Here is a 19,800-nt window from a genome sequence, read left to right as displayed (position 1 = left end):
TGATGGGAACACTTCCCTCTGGCCAGGTAGGAGACTGGAACGCTGACCCTTTGCCTCCCGCTTTCAGATGTCCCTTCCCGCGCGCCGTCCCCGTCCCGGAAGGCTAAGCGCTGGTCGGGCGCACGGGACTTCCGGGAGGTCTAGGAAGTCGCTTCTCTCTCTGGCAGGAGGCGGGGTTTTCCCCGCACGCCGCGAAATCTGTGGGTGTAGGTAGACCGGGATCCTGGTTACAGGCGGAGTGGACCGGGGAGGGGCGGGTCGGTCCCGCGGCTGCTGATCTGGACGAGGGTCCTCCGAGGCTGCGGCTGTCTGAGCGAGAGGTGGCCATTCATTCGCGCGCAGGAGCGAGGGCCCCTTCGGGGGCTCTTTCGAACCGTGCCCAGGCCTGAAGGAGCGCGGTCCTGCGCTGACCCCGGGCTGCTGCCGACCTTCTCTGAGCGGAGGGCGTCGCCCTTCTTCCACCCCGCTGCTCCGGTGCCCGCTGCCATGGCTTTTCCCCATCGGCCGGACGCCCCAGAGCTGCCTGACTTCTCCATGCTCAAGAGGCTGGCCCGGGACCAGCTCATCTATCTGCTGGAGCAGGTCAGTGCCCGCCACGCCTGGGGCCTTCTGGGCATCAACAGTTTAGCGCTCACTGGACGCATAGTTCTTCCTTGCGGAGTCCCCTTGATCGTGTTCCAGGCCCTTGGTATTGTCCTTGGAGCTTCTGGGGCAGGTCCAAAATGAAGCATTTAGAATGGAAAACCAGAGGGCAGTTAGGAGCTGCTTGGGACCTGGCAGAGAAGTAACTTCTTTTTGGTACAGGCGAGGGGAGACACCAGTCGTTCCCCGCATCGCTCGGGGATGGAAGGATGGTTAAGACATCATTGTCCTTAAGGATCGACTCCAGTAGGAGCCTCTGAAATACAGATTACCACACACGGGGTAGTGTGTGGTAAATGGGTGATAGCTGGGGTGCCGGAAGCATTCAGAATAAGCGGTCATTTCTAGCTGGAGTGATCTAGGAATTTTAAGGAGCTGGATTGTGAAGAATAAGCATATTTTCCTTGGAGAAGGGGGAGCATGTTCCAGGCAGATGGACTGGTTGGTAGAAGCAAAGCTGAGGAACCAGGGAAGGAGAAGGCCCGTACAGGGAAGAGAGCAATCAGAAGTTACGCAGTGGGCATTAGGCAGCCACTGAAGATTTTCTTTCCCCACTTAAGGGGTGAAGCAATACTCGAAGATGATTCTAGGGGCGCTGGGTGGCTCAGTCAGTTAAGTGGCTGCCTTCGGCTCAGGTCATGATCCTGGGGTCCTGGGATCGAGCCCCTAGTCGGGCTCCCTGCTCATTGGGGAGCCTGCTTCTCCCTCTCCCTCTGCCTCTCCCCCCAGCTTGTACACACTCTCTCTCTCAAATAAATATAAAATCTTTAAAAAAAATGAAGATGATTCTTATAGCCATGTGTGGAGTGGGGTGAATGGGGAACAAGAATGCTGGTTAGGAGACCACAGATCAGGTGAAATTAGTGACAGTGGGAACGAAAGGCAGGGATGGATTTTGAAGTCATGGTGAAAGAAGACTCAAAGATTTACTGATTGTAAAGGATGACAGAGAAGCAAAGCTGAGTTTGAGATTTTTATCTTATGTTAATAGGAAAACAATGCTGTTGCTATAGTTGTAATGTGTTATATGTATATTTTCTTATTTAATGTCCACGTTCCCTACTAGATTAGAAGGTCCTTGAGGACAGGGAACATGTCTGTTTTGTTCAGCGCTGTGCACCCAGGGAGTACCTCGTGTAGAGTCAAGCACATAGCATGTGTTTAATAAATATTTTTTAAATGAACATTGAACTGAAATGGAAAAAAAAATTAGAGGAAGGGGCTGATTAGTTTCGGTTTGGGAAGGGTGAAGTGAAGATGCTAGGAGGAACATCCAGCAGACAGAAACATAGAGCTGCAGTCGGGATGAAGATGGGTGCTTGGAAGAACCTCGGAGAACCTCAGGGGATCTGGGACCATATTTTATATCTCATTTATATGCCCCGTAGTGGTAGCACAGTGATTGGCACATAAAAGATGCTCAAACGTGTGAGGAATTGAAAAGAGATGCTAGTTAAGGCTGCTTATAGGTGAGAAGCACATGAAAGAGAGTAAATGAGACCAAGGATAGGCACTTGTACATGGAGCTCGGGAGGGGCTGCCCACAAGGCTGACTTACCATGGCCGGTGCAGGTTTCTGTGCAATAATTTGCTCTTCAAACTGACTTCTTCTGACTTAATTCTTGTTTTGTTTTGTTTTTTAAAGATTTTATTTATTTGACAGAGAGAGAGTGAGAGCAGGAACACAAGCAGGGGGGAGTGGGAGAGGGAGAAGTAGGCTTCCCACCAAGCAGGGAGCCCGATGTGGGGCTCGATCCCAGGACCCCGGGATCACAACCCGAGCCGAAGGCAGACCCTTAACCGACTGAGCCACCCAGGTGCCCCTGACTTGTTGACTGGCACTGCTGTTCAGGCTCGAGCCCTCAGAATCATCTTTGACTCTCCTTCCCTCCTCATATTTAACTGAACCAGTCGCTGAGTCCCAAGGATATTTCCTCACACCCGACTTTAGAGATTATACAATAACATTTACACATGACAGAGAAGGTAGAAGATGAGGGAAAGTATAAAGAGAAAAAAATCACATTCAACTAACAGATACAAGCGCTGTTAACACTGTTAATTTCTTTCAATTATTTAAAAAATTCTCTTACACATTCCATGTATCCTTAACGTATTTTTGTTCATAGCACCACCAGCTTAAATCAGGTCCTCATTTATTGCTACACGCTTGGGCTGCTTGGACTGTTGCTTTAACCACATACATGGACTCCCTGCCTCAGTTTCCAATGCCTCCAATCCATTGTACTCACAGTGCTTGCCCAATTATCTAACTAAAATTGCCAGCTGAGTGGATTCTTCAAGGCTCGAAAGCTTTCTCTTCCCTTGTTCATAGAGGATCAACTCCAAACTCCCTAACCTGACATTGGGGTCCTTCATGCTCCAGTTCCAGTCAACTTTTTCAATCCTATTTCCCACCATTGCCCTACATCAAGATTTCCCAGCCACTGACATTTGGGGCCGGTTAATTCTTTGCTGTGGGACTGTCCCAAGCATCGCAGGATATTTAGCAGCATCTCTAACCTCTACCCAGTAGATGGCAGTCAAACCCCTTGCCCCAAGTCAAATAACCAAAAATGTCTCCCGACACTGCCAGATGTCCCCATGGGGCAAAATCATCCCTGCTGGAGAACGACTGCCCTACACTTACCTTATGCAAACCAAATTGCTTGTTCTGTCCTTACCAATCAGCCTGTTCTCTTGCCCCGGCCTTTGCTGGATTGCCATCTTCTATCACTGCCAACACCCTACCCATTTGTCGAGGCCTAGTGGAGAGCAAACTTCTCTTTTTTTTTTTTTACTTATTTGAGAGAAAGAGAGCATGAGAGCACAAGTAGGAGGAGCAGACTCCCCATTGAGCAGGGAGCCCGATGCGGGGCTTGATCCCAGGACCCTGGGATCATGACCTGAGCCGAAGGCAGACGCTTAACTGACTGAGCCACCCAGGCGCCCCTGGAGAGCAAACTTCTGATGACTTCCCTCTCTCTGCCACTCAGTGGGACCCCTCCTTCCCCTGGACACATGAGACAGCAGCATCAGAAGGGATGCAGGAATCAGATGGCAGGGATTTGGATGGGAGAGTGGGTGGGTGGCTTTGGACTGTTCTGGGCTAAGTTGTCTGCATTGAACGTGGGTTATTTTTGTAATTAGAAGAAAAACGCTACTTAAAAAGAGATGGCAGTTAGTTGAGGGGTTGACAGATGCAAAGTGGGGCTTTGTTTGGTTTGGATTAGTTCAGCAGGTGATCGGGGTTATTGGGAGGCAGAGTGGAGAACAGAGCCATGATGCAGAACAAGGTCATGGGCAAGCGTTGAGTGGTTGAGTGACGAGGACTTAACCTTCAAGAAGGTGAAATAGTTCTCCACTGGGACAGAAAATGAGAAGACAAACTAGGTGAATATATAAAGAAACGTCTGCTGTGGATACAGATAAATAAGATGCTGGGTTAGATGATAGCACTAGGGCACTTCCAACTCAGTCTGTGCTTTTATTAAGTGGATGGCTGGACGAGCTCAGCTGAGGGAGCGTATGTGACCTAGGAGTGACCCAATGTACTGTGTCCTTCAGCTTCCAGGAAAAAAGGACTTGTTCATTGAGGCAGATCTCATGAGCCCTTTGGATCGGATTGCCAATGTCTCCATCCTGAAGGTACCTGCCCCTTTTCCCAGTGGACTTGGGCTCCTCTTTGCTCACGAAGCAGTTTTTCTCTTAATGAACAGTACAAATTACTAATGAGTGACTGCCCTTTTAGGGAAATTGCAGGGTAGCTGAATTGGGTGGACAAAGGGGGATGATTGTGTTGTTTGGATTGGTTTTGAATTGTTTGGTTTTGTTCTGTTGACAGTTTGAGGAAAGTTCAGCGGGATGGTTGTCAGGGGCAGTTTGATTCCCAGAAGAAGCACAAAGAGGATCCCTTACAGAAGTCCTCTTTGTGTCCTGCTTTGGGTTTCCAAGAACTTATGTGCATTGTCCTGTTGGGTTCTCTCTTTAGCAACATGAAGTCGACAAACTGTACAAAGTGGAGAACAAGCCAGCCCTCAGCTCCAATGAACAGTGAGTATCTGGGAGAGTCCATCTGGGCTCCAGGCTGGAGGAAGTCCCCGCAGCTCTGCCTCCCGTCTGTCCTTGGCTGGGATCTGGCGCCATGTTTGTGATGTGGTTCACCTCTCTGCACTTCCGCAAGTTCACGCCTAGGTTATGCTTGCCCTCTTACTTGGTCTCCCTTCCGCACTTTCTCCCTCCCCTGTCCTCTTCTCTCTCTAATCCAGTCCACCATCTCTAGCCAGATCGATTAATCTTTCAAAAATATTTTCATTATGCTCTTCTCGGGAACCTTCAAGGCTTCCTTTACTTGCTGACTAAAGTCCAGATTGCTCATCACAGATTCCAAGGCTGCCTCCAGTGAGGCTCACCTTGCCTTTCCAGCCTGCTCTGTCACGTGTCCCCTCAAGCCTCTGCTTGACACACACTTTCTTTTTCTTTTTCTTTTTTTTACTTTTTATTTCTTTAAGTAATCTCTGCACCCGATGTGGAGCTCCAACTCCTGACCCCGAGATCAAGAGTCACGTGCTCCACTGACCGAGCCTGCCGGGCACCCTGACTCGCACTTTCTCATGCTGCCCAACTATGCGCCCATGCCTTTGCCCTCCGCCCACTCTGCCTGCCTCCTGCAGAAAACACCCAGCCTTCCGAGCCCAGCCCCACCTCCTCCATGAAGCCCTCTGTCGCCATTCCGGTCCGGGCTGCTTTTCTCCTCCTCTGGATTTCCATGGTGTTTAGTGTTTGTCCTGGTCACTTGGCACATTGTCACAGACAGCCTGTGTCTAGCCTCCGTTTTTATCTTTTATATTTTTCGATCTTAAGTAATGTTCATGCCTCCTTAGAGGAAAAAATTCTCCTGGATACATGGAGAGTACCTCCAGGAACTCCCGTTTGAAAAACACAGTTTTGTATACTTCTTGTATTGTTTTTAACACCTGATTATCAATATACTCCATACGTGTGTATCTGACTTTGCCCAGTGGATTGTAAATTGTGTGAGAGCAGGAGCTCCTGGGGCCGCCATGGGCCAGTAAGGACCCGCAGTGCCCGGGTACCTGTGGCGTCGAAGGGAGTCTTCTGTGCGCGGGATGTGGTCGGCCGAGAGAGCGGGCATCACTGTGGCTAGGATGAGAGCTAAAGGCCTGGCGAGAAGAGCAAATGTTGGAAGAGTTGACCTTGTTTCCGTTTCTTCTAAGGTGCTATCACCAACTTCAGGATTTTTCTTCACTGAGGTTTTTTGTTTTGTTTTGTTTTGTTTTTACTTTCCCTCCCACAGATTGTGCTTCTTGGTCCGACCCCGCATCAAGAACATGCGATATGTTGCCAGTGAGTATGGTGTGGCGCCACGCATAACTAAGACCTGGGAAAGAGTGGCCGAGATGAAGGGCCGAGGCCATAAGGACCTTTTAATGAGAAAAGATGGTTCGAATGGGCCGTACCACTCGGAGAGGATGTCTGCTTCCTTGCATCCAGTCTAACAGATGGCCCATGGCTTTCTGGGTTGCTTTCCTTCTGTCTGTAGGTCTTGTCAATGCTGACAAATTGGCTGGCCGAACTCGAAAATACAAAGTGATCTTCAGCCCTCAGAAGGTGAGTCTGGGTCCTGGTGGGAGTAGGAGAAGGTAGATCAGGACGGAAGGCTGGGAAGGGGCAGGGGGCCAATAGCTGTGTCTCCCCCAAAGCAAGTTATGTGTGACTGAATAAAATGCCTGTCACTGTCTTGTCATTACCGTGGCCCCGGTTGTTTAGCAGAGGCCCTTTGTCAGACTGCCCCAGTTATAGACTGTGGAGTTGTGAGAGGTGGCCTCTGTGTAGACTTCTGAAGCATAACCTACTGTGTGTCCCTTCTAACTCAGATTTCTGTATGGTAATATGCACTGTGTTCTGGGGCTTCAGTGATTTTGTCCCTTTATCCCTTTAACAATAAATACGGTAAGTCATTACTCCTCCATGCTCATCCAAGGCATGTGGGCGGCTGCCCCCAGGTTGTAGAACCATACCACTGTACTTTGGAAAGGCCCTTTCTTACACAAGAAAGGAGCCGAGAGACCATTTTACTCCCGCCCCGCTTTGAGCCTCTGAGGGAAGTAAAGCCCAGGGTCACACAGTGAGGTAGCCTCGCCAGGCTAGGTCTCTTCCATCTATTTTCGCTCGATAGTTGTAGTGTTCGGTGATCACAGCATGTCCGTTCCCGGATTCCATCAGGCTCTGCTCTCACCCCCATGTCAGCAAGGTGCGAGGTCTTACGTACACGGCCTGCCCGAGGCCTAGGAAGCTGTACCAAGGAGTGCACACCGCATGGAGCGGTTGAAAGGATAGGGATTTATTCTTTCTCAATCTTTCCCAAAAAACTCTGGAGAAAGTAGAAGCAGTAGCTCAGTCTGAGACTCTGAAGCCAGACTGGGTGTGAATCCTTGCTTTAGCACTTGTTACCTGTGTGATCTTGGATAGGTTACTTAACTGCTCTCTTGGTGTCTCAGTTTTCTCATCTATAAAATGGAGTTGACAGTAGTACTTACCTTTTATTTTTTTTAAACAAAACAGGGCTGAACATTTTTTTTAATTTTTAATTTTTTGTTTTAATTCCAGTATAGTTAACCTACCGTGTTATATTAGTTTCAGGTGCATGATGTAGGGATTCAACAGTTCTGTGCATTACTCAGTGCTCATCACGATAAGTGCAGTCTTGATCCCCTTCACCCATTCCTCCCATCCCCTCACTCACCTCCCCTCTGGTGACCATCAGTTTGTTCTCTCTAGTGAAGAATCTGATTTTTGGTTTGCCTCTTTTTTTCTTTGTACGTTTGTTTTGTTTCTTAAATTTCACATATGAGTGAGATCATATGATATTTGTCTTTCTCTGACTTAGTTCACTTAGCGTAATACTCACTAGCTCCATCCATGTTGTTGCAAATGGCAAGTACTTACCCCTTTTAACTTAAATGACTCCGCTTTTATTAGGAAATCTAGTGAAATTACAGGCTTATATTGTTTTCTCATCACATGAAAGGAATAAGAAGAAAGAGCTAATGAGCTTCCTTTGAAGATCATTTGAAGATTCATAGAAAATCTTATGGCTATTTTTCCTGTTGAGAAATACAAGTATATCAAGTATAACATCATTACCAGGGCAAGAAATTATTAAGATAACCGGTTGGACTTACAGGTTACTTTTAAATGTTATTAATGAGCTGTGGCAATAAATTCTAGCTTTTGGAGTCTTATAAAACCCGTTTTTTCAAATTATATTTCCAAGGAGAGATTTGTTTAAACAGGGAATAGAACAAGTTGGTAACAGTTTCAGATAATCCTACAAGCCTCCATGTTATACAGAAAAACAAAATTGATACTTCGATGAATTTTCTCCATCTCACATCATATCTAACTAGATTCTTTGACCTAATTTTATATTGCAGGACAGTCTCTCCCTCAGTAGCTGTAGGGAAGAGGGAATCTCTCTTTCTGAGACTCCTTTTGTTAATTATGAAGATTGGCAGTTTTCGATCTGGGCTCTGGAATTCCATTAGTTAGCACTAAAAGTGGGCCTCCAGTTTCAGTTTCACTGACGGACCTGACTGAGGGACGGGGCGCCCAGCTGGCTCAGTCTGCAGAGCATGTGACTCTTGATCTCAGGGTTATGAGTGTGAGCCCCACATTGGGCGTAGAGCCTACTTAAAAAAAAAGAAATGGGTTAGGGATGAATAGGATTCTTCTGTGTTAAGTAAAATAAGGAATATGTAGCATGAATCTTCCACATCTCGTGGAATCATCATGAGGACAACGAGAGGTAATCCTTATAAAACACTAAGGACCGGGCGCCTGGGTGGCTCAGCTGGTTAAGCGACTGCCTTTGGCTCAGGTCACGATCCTAGAGTCCTGGGATTGAGTCCCGCATCGGGCTCCCTGCTCGGCGGGGAGTCTGCTTCTCCCTCTGACCCAACCCCCTCTCATGTGCTCTCTCTCTCTCTCATTCTCTCTCTCTCTCAAACAAACAAACAAACAAACAAATAAATAAATAAATAAAATCTTTAAAAAAAACACTAAGGATGATGCCTAGCACATGTGAAATATTTAATGCACATCAACTCTTACCATCATCGTCATTATCAGACGGGAGTGCTCCTCCTTCCTTCCTCATTGCCTCCAAGTATTTCGCCTTCTTCCCATTTGTCTCAAAGGAGGAAGTGACCCTGGCCTCGTCCCCTCCCCGATCCGCCGGTTCATCTGTGTTCCTGGGCCCATGCCCGCGTTCCTTTTCTACTGTCTTACTTTGTCGGGTAGATTCTTTCTCTTTTGTCTTCAACCATGTCTATTCCCCCCTTTTTTTTTTTTTTTTTTACAGATTTTCTTTATTTATTTGAGAGAGTGAGCAGGAGAGAGAGAGAGAGCACACAAGCAGGGGGGAGGGGTAGAGAGAGAAGCAGACTCCGTGTGAAGTGGGGAGCCCGATGTGGGACTCGATCCCAGGACCCCGAGATCATGACCTGAGCCGAAGGCAGACGCTCAACCGATTGAGCCACCCGGGCGCCCCATGTCTACCCCTTCTTAGTAATTCTCCCTGCTTCATGTCTTCTCCTGTCAGGGGCTCTCCCTTCTGTTGTGTGGAGACTTGTGTCAACAGTTCTTTCCGCCACTGCTCCTGTGTCCTCACCCCTGCCTTCGTCTTTAATTCGAGTCCCCCGCCAGGGCTCTGTTGTCAAACTCGGCGATGCCTGGTTCCCACTTGACCTACTTAATGTCCTTGCATTTGACACAGTTGCCCATTCCTCCTGAGACTCACCTTTGCTGCCTTTAGAGGTGCCGAGTCCCCCTTTCCTGCCTCCATATCATCTTTCCGTCTTCTCCTCCAGGCGTTGTCCTGTGCGCCCTTTTAATTGCGGTGTCCCCTACAATCCTGTCCTTAGCGGTCATGTCCCTCTGTGTTCTTTTCTCTTGGACAAACCACCCACTTTAAATGTCCTGTGCCGGGGACCCCAGGCTGGATCTCCAGACCTCTCTCAGTGACTCCAGGCGTCCCCTGGACATGTCCTACCCCGACGCCCCCCCCCCCCCCACCGCTCCTTCCCTGCTGCCTGCCTCGCTTCCCCTGTTTCTGAGGTGCGCTTGTGCCCTCCCTCCCATGTCTGTCTGCGGGGTGCACCGTTTGCGGATGCTTTGCTGATCCTTTGTGGAGCTTTCCAGTCTCGCAGGGAGAAAAGAGCATTGGACTTAATACCTAAATAAAGCGGATAAAGGGAAACAAAGTGCTGGGCTAGATGGTCCCAGTGGTCCTTCCTGTTGTCCTAAAGAGTCCACGCTCTCTTGTCGTTGTCACTGGGTTCAGTAGGTATTGTCCTAAGTAGTGACTGCGGAGGAACTCCAGAGAGATGCAAAGAACAGAGAAGAAGGTGGTCAGCAACCACTCCCTCTTCTTGTCTTTCAGTTTCATGCGTGTGAGATGGTGCTGGAGGAAGAGGGAGTCTATGGAGGTGAGAGGAAGTGGCAGTGAGTGGGGAGGGGAAAATATGCGGAAGAAGGGAAGGAAATAACGCTGGGAGCCTCCTCTCTGCCTGTTGGCCTGGGGGGAGGGGAGGTTCCTGACCACGAGGAGCGGGACAGCGCCTTAAAGGGAAGGCTGAAGGGGGTGCCAGGTGCTGCCATTCCTCCCTTTCCGAGACTCCCACAAGGAAAAAGTGTGCCTTCCCTCCCTCCATTCTGCATGCAGCGCTGACCTGAGCACCGTGCTCCCTGCTGGAGATCCCGCCCTGGTGCCAGAATCTTCGGCGGCCTTCTGCAGTTGGCCCTTTCCTGGCCCCTCAGCCTCACCATGTGCAGCTCCCTCCTTCTCACTCTCCACCTGCCAGCCATGGGCACTTCCCACTTGCTTTTCCTGTGGCCTAGAATATTCTCTACCCTCAGCCTTTTTTTTTCATACCCAAATCTTACTCAAATTCTAAGCGTCAGTGTCACTTCTTTAGGGAAGTCTTTCCTATGCTTCTGTACTTCTCCTATGCCCCACGTAGTTGAGGTTCGATCCCTGCAATATTTGTGCTCCCAGACCGCTGTTCTTCTCTGCAGCACAACTGTAATGAGATGTGTCTGGTGTGTTTCCACTGGATTGGGATTCTCTCGCAGAAAATGGGGAGCATGTCCGTTCCATTCCCGCACCCCCAGTACCCGGCCTAGTGCCCGCACAGACGTGGCTTTCTGTCAGTGTTTGTCGACCAGCGAATGAGTGTTTCCTCGGCACTTCCAGTTGGCACTCGAATGAAAACACGCCCCTCTCACATTGTATGACAGCCTGTGGTGTGCATGTCTCTTCTTGTTATCCGACCACGAACTCCTTTAAGGCACAGACTGTCACTCATCTTTGAGTGTCCCGTGCTTAGTGTAGGGCTGGGCATGTGGCAGGCGCTCAGATATTTCTGCGTCGCCGTGGTGGACCTTCTCTCTCAATCTGGAGCCCTGTGCCTTCTGCGGGGAGGCCGATGCTCTCTGTACCCGCAGATGTGAGCTGTGACGAATGGGCCTTTTCTTTGCTGCCTCTTGATGTGGATCTGTTGAGCATGGAGCTCCCAGAATTTTTCAGGGACTACTTCCTGGTAAGTGCAGGGTCCTTGGGTCTTGGCATCGACAGGTGGGGACACACACAGGGTCCTGTGGGCTAGAAACGTGGACGTAACCTTCCCGTAATTCCTATAATTTATTATGAGGAAGAGCGTTTTGCAGACTGAATGGCTGATGTCCACAGGACTTCCTTTGGGGCCAGAATGAGAGCGGTCGGGCAGTCCCCACACATACCCGGCCTTCCTGCGCCCGGGCTGCTAGGGCTAGCCCCTTTCCCGACTGGTCTCTTGGGCTGCGCCATACCTCTGTGGCCCATACGGTTCCTGCAGGAAGGAGATCAGCGCTGGATCAGCACTGTGGCGCAGGCCTTGCATCTTCTCGGCACCCTCTACGGGCCCTTTCCTAACTGCTATGGAATTGGCAGGTGCACCAAGGTGGGCACGAGCAGGTCTGCGGTCCCGATGGCCCCTATTGTACCCGTTCTCTGCCCACCATGGAGTGCCCAGGGGCATCTGTGATAAGAGCTATATTCTTTAGCTTGCTTTTATTGTTCTAGAAGAGTTCCTCAGAGAGGAGGAGGACTTGTGTGACTGACAGAAGAGCAAGAGCCAGGGCCTCTGGATGGCACTCCTGAGTCTTTTCTTCGGGGGCAGAGATAGTCCTTCATCAGCAGGGGGAAGGCTGGGCGGGGTGGGCACAGACGGGAGTGCAGTGGGTAGTGGTGTTAATAATTAGCTCCCCTCTTGGGGTCAAGGAGAGGTGTCGCATGGAAAAGAGTTGGCTTCAGTAGGTGTGGGCTGCAGCAGGGACCTGGACACGAGACTGAGAATATCTTGGTTCCTGGCAGATGTCATATGAATTGTGGAGAAAACTGGAGGAGGAGGAAGATGGCGAAACCAAGGGCCGAAGGCCAGAGATTGGACATATCTTCCTCCTGGACAGAGGTAAATGATGCTCAGCACTCCTGTCATCTCTGGACCCTCGAAGACATGGGGATCCGGCCAACGTGGCGGCCCAGTTAGGATCCTCAGGTCGGGGCTGTGAATGGCGGCGTTGATCGGGAGCCCGGCACTTGGGCCCCGTGGAGGCACGTGAGCTGACGCCGCGCCCACTGGGTAGCCGCGTAGGTCAGGGAGGACCCTCACGGCCGGGGATCTCGGTTTCAGACGTGGACTTCGTGACGGCCCTTTGCTCCCAGGTGGTTTACGAGGGCCTGGTGGATGACACCTTCCGCATTAAGTGTGGTAAGTGGCGTCTTGGCGAGATGGACGGGTTCCTCAGCTCCCGGGGCCTCTCGCAGGGGGCGGGGCTTGTGGGAGAGCCTCAGACTCTGAACAGGCTGCTGGCTTCCAGACAGTTTGGGGACTTTGAGTGGCAGTTCAGGAAAGGGGAGGAGAGGGAAGGCCTCCCTGGAGGTCCTCAGAGCTACTCCCTCTGCTCTCAAAGGGAGTGTCGACTTTGGCCCAGAAGTCACATCCTCTGACAGGAGCTTAAAGGTTCTACTCAATGCTGAGGACAAGGTGAGGGTACGGGTGCTGGTGGTGGATGGCCCGGGGGCCACTGTTGGCCCGAGGCTGTGGGCCCGGCTCTGGGAGGGGAGGCTGAGCCTGTGGGAGACGGATCCCCCTCCAGGAGTGAGCGTACCCCGGAGCACAATATCTGGGTGTTTAACATACACTTGTGATACCAGCTCAGCTTTCTGTGTGCTTCTGCTAGAACAGCTGGGCACCGCTCTTGTGCTCCTGTCCCACTACTGAGGGAGGAGGGACTAGTTAGGGTTCTCTCTGGTCACTTGTTGCTGCTTGTTGCCCTTGCAGGTGTTTAATGAGATTCGTAACGAGCACTTCTCCAACGTCTTCGGCTTTTTGAGCCAGAAGGCCCGGAACTTGCAAGCTCAGTATGACGTGAGGCTCCAAGCCCGGGCTCCTCTGTTTTGTTTCCCCTCTGTTGGCTTCCCTTTGGCTCCCTTCTGATATGACGACAGCCCCCCCGTCTTTTCTCTTGGAATCGGGGGGACCTGAGGGAGGGTGGTGGCTGCGCATGTCTGAGGGCAGGGAGCGGTTGACCTCATGGGGACTTCCCCCAGCGCCGGAGAGGCATGGACATCAAGCAGATGAAGAACTTCGTGTCCCAGGAGCTCAAAGGACTGAAACAGGAGCACCGCCTGCTGAGTGTCCGTAGGTTTCAGCTTGAGGGGAGGGCAAGGGGATGCTACACAGGAGATCTGCCCCGGGGGGGGTCTTTGTTCACCAGCAAATAATGATCTTGTTTTGTCTGAAATGGGAAGAAGTACTTCTGCATTTTGCCTTAAGAACTTTTTATTCTTGGGGCACCTGGGTGGCTCAGTCGGTTGAGCCTCTGCCTTCAGCTCAGGTCCTGATCCCAGGGTCCTGGGATCGAGTCCCGTGTGGGGTTCCCTGCTCAGCGGGGAGTCTGCTTCTCCCTTTCCCTCTCTCTCTGCCCCTCCCCCAACTTGTGTTCGCTCTCTCTCTCTCTCTTTCAAATAAGTGAATAAAATCTTAAAAAAAAAAAAAGTTTTTATTCTTCTGGACAATAAAGGCATATCCTACTAGAACCGGGAACATGTCAGCTTGCTTTTTGTCCTGTCTGCAGATATCGGGGCCTGTGAATCCATCATGAAGAAGAAGACCAAGCAGGACTTCCAGGAGCTCATCAAGACTGAGCATGGTAGCCGTGGGGGCCGTGCTTGGCTCCTTCCTGTGCTTCCCTTGCTCCCAGCACCGTCCCACCCAGCAAAGATGCTCTCTGGCTCCTTCCAGCTGATGCTGGCTGGGTGGAATGCTGGTTCCTGCTAGAAGTCCTGGGGGTCCCTTAACCCCCCACCCCCAAGCATGGAGAAAGATGGGGAGACAGACACCTGTGAGCATAGATGGCAAGAGCTGAGCTGCTCCCCCCCGTAACGGGCTCTCCTCTTGCTTCCTCACAGCGCTGCTGGAGGGCTTCAACATCCGGGAGAGCACCAGCTACATCGAGGAACACATAGACCGGCAGGTGAGCAGGTGGCCGGGGTTGTTGGGAGCCATGTGTCGCGGCGGGCTCGGCCTCCAGCAGAAGGAAGAGGAAAGAACGTGTGTCCTGGACCTTGAATTCTCTAGGACTCTCTTCCCATGCAGGTGTCGCCAATAGAAAGCCTCCGCCTCATGTGCCTTTTGTCCATCACGGAGAACGGTGAGCCCCTGGAACCAGACACCAGACTGAAAAGCTGTACCTTAGGCATAGAAGAAAGCATTTTGAATGACAAAGAGAATATCCTAGCCGACAGAACGTTTCCCAGTAATTTCATGGATTCTTTCCCCTGGAAGCTAAAGCAGTCTTTGTTCCGCGTGAGACATCCCGAGGGCCTGGGGTCATCTAGTGTCCCGACCCTGAGCAGGACCACACTCAGCCCCCCCCTTCCCCCCCGTGGAACAAGCTCTGTCACATCTTAGGACCACAAGGGCATAGCGCAGAGTGGCATTTCTCTCTCTATTCCATCTGGCCGCCTACCTTCCACGAGCTTTCATAATAAAGAGTCCAGGAAAAGGGGACAGCCAAACGATTTCATAAACATTCCCAAAAGCTCAGATTCTGCGACCTCCTGTGGTAGAACTTTTAACTTGGTTATGCAACCCTTTCATCTGTTTTTTTTTAAATTTTAATTGGAAGTAGAGGTGACACACGATGGGACATTAGTTGCAGGTGTACGGACAGGGATGGGACAAGTGTGTGCGTTGTCCCGGGCTCCCCGCGAGTGCGGCGAGCACAGTACCATCGGCCCTGCTCCCTGTACCCGTTCGTCCCCATGACTTGCTCACCCCGTGACTTGCACGCGCATTCTTTGTACCTCACTGGAGGAAAGCGCCTCAGACCGCACTTTTCGACCTCCTCTGAACACTTGTCCTGTTCCTCGGTAGCCTGTAAAGCAGTACTCAGGGGCACCGGCCCCAAGCCAGGAAGGAACGTGCCCAAGTCCCTTTGCCTCCCTCCTACCGCCTCCCTCCACCTTCCCTGCCGATAAGCAAGCTGAAATTTAGGAGTCACTTTAGAATCAGCTGGCTGGATGCAAGGTTAACATTTACTGATTCCTTCCTCCTGATAAAGGTTGTTTGGGGAGCAAGAGGGTGGGTGGGTGGGTTGGTATGGCTGTCGATTTCAGGACACCTCAGCTGGTGTTCGCGTGAACCTGTCTTATCTTCCTGACCCTCAGGTTTGATTCCCAAGGATTACCGATCTCTGAAAACACAGTATCTGCAGGTAAGTCCATGACAATGAACTCTGGAGGGAACTGGGTGGAGGGAGGTCATTGGCACTTCTGAAAGAGGCAGAAGAAATGGCCTCTTTCCTGTCTGCATCCCCATTTTGCTCCCAATCTGGCCTCCCTCTTAGAGCATCTCGGGACAGTCAGCCTCTCAGCACGCAGAGACCCTCCCCCTGCCCATCTCCCCCATTCCCTGCTCTCTTGGCGGGCGGCTGGTGCTGGGAGCGCTGGGGCCATTGAGCTGTCGGACCAGGTGGTGAGTCCTCACCCCTGGGGCTCTCCCTCACTTTAGCATCTTGTGAGGGGTTGATACGGCCTTCCTTGCAGGTCTTTCTCTAGTCTTACCTCATCTCTGAAGCCCTCCCCAGCACCCTCCCATCAATGGCTTTCTCTCTTCTCTCATAATTTCATGCTTTTCTTTTTTTTCCTCCTTCGTTTGGTGTTTGGTTATTTCTTTAGGGCACAGAATGCATAGCCCTTCTGTCCCTCACCTCCATATCCCCTGACAGTGTTAGACCTTGGTGTGGCGGATGCTCAGTAAATGACTGAATTGCATTTTCTTCAGAGCTACGGCCCTGAGCACTTGCTGACCTTCTCCAATCTGCGGCGAGCGGGGCTCCTCACGGAGCAGGCCCCGGGGGACACCCTCACAGCTGTGGAGAGTAAAGTGAGCAAGCTGGTGACAGACAAGGCTGCAGGTGAGCAGGGAGCGCAGGGAACCCCTTCCCTGGCCAGAGTCCTCTCTCCTCGCAGCAGCCAGAGCTCCCTGGGAGGGAGGGAACGAGCTGGGGAAGGAGGGTGTGATCCTTCACTCTTCCTGGCATTACTACCGCGTCTGCTAGCAGGGGCACGTTCCCTTTATTGAACACTTACCATGTGCTGAGACCTGTAGATACCAGTTTCTCACCTAATCCTCACAAACGTAAGCTTCTAACCTCCATTTTCTAGAGAAGGAAACAGGCTGAGTGAGGTTAAGTGACTTGTTTAAGGTCCCTCCGTGAGTAAGTCAGATTTGAGCCCAGGTCGGTTGACTCTGAGGCCCACACACTTCACCAGTGAGCTTGGATCACTCTGTAGATTGCACTGAGTGGACGGCCGGTACCCTGTAGGAAGACTGGTGGGGCGAAGGGTGGCAAGTGTCTTGATCAGTTCCAGGGAATCTTAGGGGAACGGCTTTGAGGAGGGCCTCGAGCCGGGAGCGGTCCTGCTACTTGCAAGGTCCTGCTATTTGTCATTTCCTGAGTGGTATCACCTGGGGTTAGGGTCACGAATCCGTCAATCTTCGATGAGATCCAGCACAGATTTCCTTCCCAGGAAAGATTACTGATGCCTTCAGTTCTCTGGCCAAGAGGAGCAATTTCCGTGCCATCAGCAAGAAGCTGAATTTGGTACGTAGATTCAGGATGGATGGGGAAGCCGTGGGTCCAGTCCTTTGCAGAGTACTTTGAATCCCCAACATCTCTTTGCTGTTTTGTTTTTATAAAGATCCTTTCATTTGGTAGCATCATAGCATGAGCTTAATTTAATAATGAGACAAGACACAAAAGATGCATTCCCTTAATAAACCTGTAACAAGCACCCACCAAGGCCAGAGGATAGGCTGAGTGCCGCATCAGTGACAGACATGTCCCCTGTCACCAGGGGATCGGCAGCAGGGCATCTTTAATTTCCAGCCCTTCATAGGGAGCACAGGGGAACTCGTTCAGGAGAATCAGTGGGTACTGAACAAAAGTTTCAATCTTTGGTTATGGTTTTTTGTTTTTTGGGGTTTTTTTAGGGCTTTTGCCGGTTTTCCCTTTAGCTGAAATAAGACCCGTTTGGGGGGATGTACTTTTCTCTGACCGGGTAAAAGGCTGGGGAGGTGAGTTGTCACGTGCCTCACGTAGTCCCCTTTGCCCTTTAGATCCCACGTGTGGATGGCGAGTATGATCTGAAAGTGCCACGGGACATGGCGTATGTCTTCAGTGGCGCTTACGTGCCCCTGAGCTGCCGACTCATCGAGCAGGTGAGAATAAGCGACCCGCTGCCGTTCCTGTTTCACTCTCTGCTTTCTCTTGGTCCCTGGCCTATTCCAACTTTCAGCCACCCCCGTAACTAACAAGAGACGTGACAGTCTGGCTGCTGCGACCTCCCCTTCCTCAGCCGGATAGGGTCTCAGACTTGAACCCCGGGCCTCCCAGGTGCTGGAACGACGAAGCTGGCAGGGTCTGGACGAAGTGGTGCGGCTACTCAACTGCAGTGAGTTGGCCTTCACAGGTGCGCGGCTGGCCCTGCGGTCAGGGTGGGGCGGGAGGGGGGCTGGGGGCGCCACGGGAGATCGGAGTCTGGCCTGATCTCCGCAGACATGACCAAGGAGGACAAGGCTTCCAGCGAGTCGTTGCGCCTCATCCTGGTGGTGTTCTTGGGCGGTTGCACGTTCTCGGAGATCTCAGCCCTCCGGTTCCTGGGCAGAGAGAAAGGTAAGAGAGAACAGAAAGAGGGACCTGGGGGACACAGGGCGGTGCTCAGAAGGCTTCCCGGCGGGCCTCTGGGCGCCGCTTGCTGTAGTCCGGCTGCGGGTTCCAGTGCAGGGAGCCCAGTTCCACCACGTGCAGCAAGTCGTCATGCCCGGGAGGGTGGCACTGACACGTCTGTGTCTGTAACCTGCTGCTCTGGTCCAGTCAGGGCTCTGGAACTGGACGGCTGGCCGGGGCTCGTCGCGGGGGCCTCTGGTCTGCTCTTAGTCACGTGTGCTGGTGCTTTTGACTCCACAGGGTGCAGGTTCATTTTTCTAACGACGGCGGTCACGAACAGCGCTCGCCTCATGGAAGCCATGAGTGAGGTAAAAGCCTGACGTTCTCTCTGCTGGTGTCGACGTCTTCCCTGAACACGTTTCCCTGCGGGATGCAGGAATTTGGTCCCAGCTGCTAACCAAGTGTCTACCAACTACCCTACTAAGAGCCGGGGAGCTCAGAACTGACTCGGGATTTAGAGAAATTATCTGAGGAGAGCGCTCACTTCCGACCCCAGGATATGTCTCCGTTTTGTGTATGAAGTACAGCTTGTGCTGAAAAGATACGAGGAGGAAGAGATACCGTTTACTAAGTCCTGTTTGAGTATCATTGTAAATAAAGCCTCTACTCTCCAATGTCATGTTTAGTTCTCAACACGCACTTCTGTCTTCTTAGCGAAGCACAGGGGGGCTTCATGGGTTCTGCGGTCTGGACTCTGCAGTAGCTCTGGGCCTGGTCTGCTTCTCTCCTGAAACTTGCCCTATACCAGAGTTTCCTCAACTGTAAAATGAGGGGGATCGATCAGATAGATGATCAGTAAGCACCCTTCCAGTTCTAAAATTGTGCGGTTCATTATACTTTATAAGTAAACCTTTGCCCAATGTGGGGCTCAAACTCATGACCCTGACGTCAAGGGTCATACGCTCTACCAACTGAGGCAGCCAGGTAGAGCTTATATTTTAGAAAAGATGAGTTTGTTACTGTTTTAACTTCAGGAGGCACTTCAGTATTAAGCATTTGTCTCTTATTGCAGAATGAAGGATTGTGTCCCATTAGAGCAGGCTCAGCCATCAGCAAACAGTGCTCCTAAAAAGGTCACCAGTGCCCCCCCGCAACTGCTGATTTTAGTGGCCTTTCTCTCCCTTGACCTTTTAAAAATTGTGAACTGTAACCACATCCATCAGTCTCTTTTTGGTCCTCCTCTAACTTGACCTCCCTGATAACCACTTTTCCTTTCTTCTGTTCAGCTTCCGTGACACTCTTTTGTTGTCCTCCTGTGGTCTCCTGGGTTGTGCTTCTGTCTCCTTGGATTACTTGTCTCTGCCTATGCCCTCTCTGTCCAGATGTCAAGCTTTCATCTTCCAGATGTCAAGCTTTCATCTTCCTGCTGAGCTTCACACTAGTATTTCCAACTTGGTCGTTCCACAGGCCCTTCAAACTCAGCGTGTCTAAAAAACTCTCAAACTGAGCCTCTTGTCCTCACTTTGAATCCCCCAATCTGCTCCTCTTCTTGTATTCCTGTAATTGACATCATCATCTACCCAAGTTTTGTTCATGAAAGAAATTCTAACCTTGACCTCGGATGTTTTATTTTCAGTGTGTTGCCTTTTTTTTTTTTTTTTTAAAGATTTATTTATTTGAGAATGAGAGAGAGAGAGAGCATGAGAGCGGGGAGGGTCAGAGGGAGAAGCTGAGGGAGGGTCAGAGGGAGAAGCTGAGCAGGGAGCCCGATGCGGGACTTGATCCTGGGACTCCAGGATCATGACCTGAGCTGAAGGCAGTTGCTTAACCGACTGAGCCACCCAGAGCTTCTTAACCGAC

The 19,800-nt window shown here is 51.1% G+C and overlaps 1 protein-coding gene across 4 annotated transcripts; it reads left to right on the top strand.

Moving 5' to 3' along the window:
* Positions 1 to 128: 128 nt before the first annotated feature.
* VPS33B (VPS33B late endosome and lysosome associated) lies at positions 129 to 19,569 on the top strand. Of its 4 annotated transcripts, XM_078078858.1 has the most exons (24): positions 129 to 582; positions 4,210 to 4,290; positions 4,634 to 4,695; positions 5,960 to 6,009; positions 6,206 to 6,273; positions 10,106 to 10,151; positions 11,170 to 11,264; positions 11,559 to 11,663; positions 12,077 to 12,173; positions 12,396 to 12,473; positions 12,676 to 12,749; positions 13,047 to 13,133; positions 13,316 to 13,406; positions 13,843 to 13,917; positions 14,177 to 14,241; positions 14,346 to 14,418; positions 15,437 to 15,483; positions 16,053 to 16,185; positions 16,802 to 16,875; positions 17,391 to 17,492; positions 17,668 to 17,743; positions 17,830 to 17,946; positions 18,241 to 18,308; positions 19,227 to 19,569. In XM_078078858.1, exons 1-24 carry the CDS (start codon positions 487 to 489, stop codon positions 19,233 to 19,235), a joined length of 1,869 nt encoding a protein of 622 aa, XP_077934984.1. In that variant the 5' UTR covers positions 129 to 486; the 3' UTR covers positions 19,236 to 19,569. The 4 variants fall into 4 exon arrangements, with proteins under 4 accessions (XP_077934984.1, XP_077934985.1, XP_035951515.1 ...); XM_078078859.1 differs by lacking the exon at positions 19,227 to 19,569 and having other exon boundaries at positions 17,668 to 17,725; positions 18,241 to 18,614; XM_036095622.2 differs by lacking the exon at positions 19,227 to 19,569 and having other exon boundaries at positions 131 to 582; positions 18,241 to 18,614.
* The last annotated feature ends 231 nt before the right edge of the window (positions 19,570 to 19,800 follow it).

The sequence above is a fragment of the Halichoerus grypus genome, chromosome 8, assembly GCF_964656455.1.
Source record: "Halichoerus grypus chromosome 8, mHalGry1.hap1.1, whole genome shotgun sequence".
In the NCBI taxonomy this organism is placed as follows: Eukaryota; Metazoa; Chordata; class Mammalia; order Carnivora; family Phocidae; genus Halichoerus; species Halichoerus grypus.
The sequence above is the reverse complement of the archived record's forward strand: the minus strand, read 5'-3'. Positions and strand labels throughout refer to the sequence as shown.

Bases quoted from the DNA above. Each gene is read 5' to 3' on its own strand.
- VPS33B (XM_036095622.2), top strand. From the start codon at position 487: ATGGCTTTTCCCCATCGGCCGGACGCCCCAGAGCTGCCTGACTTCTCC. The intron at 12,750-13,046 runs GTGAGGGTACGG...TTGCCCTTGCAG, and splicing joins TACTCAATGCTGAGGACAAG to GTGTTTAATGAGATTCGTAA. The intron at 17,493-17,667 runs GTGAGAATAAGC...CGGGCCTCCCAG, and splicing joins GCTGCCGACTCATCGAGCAG to GTGCTGGAACGACGAAGCTG.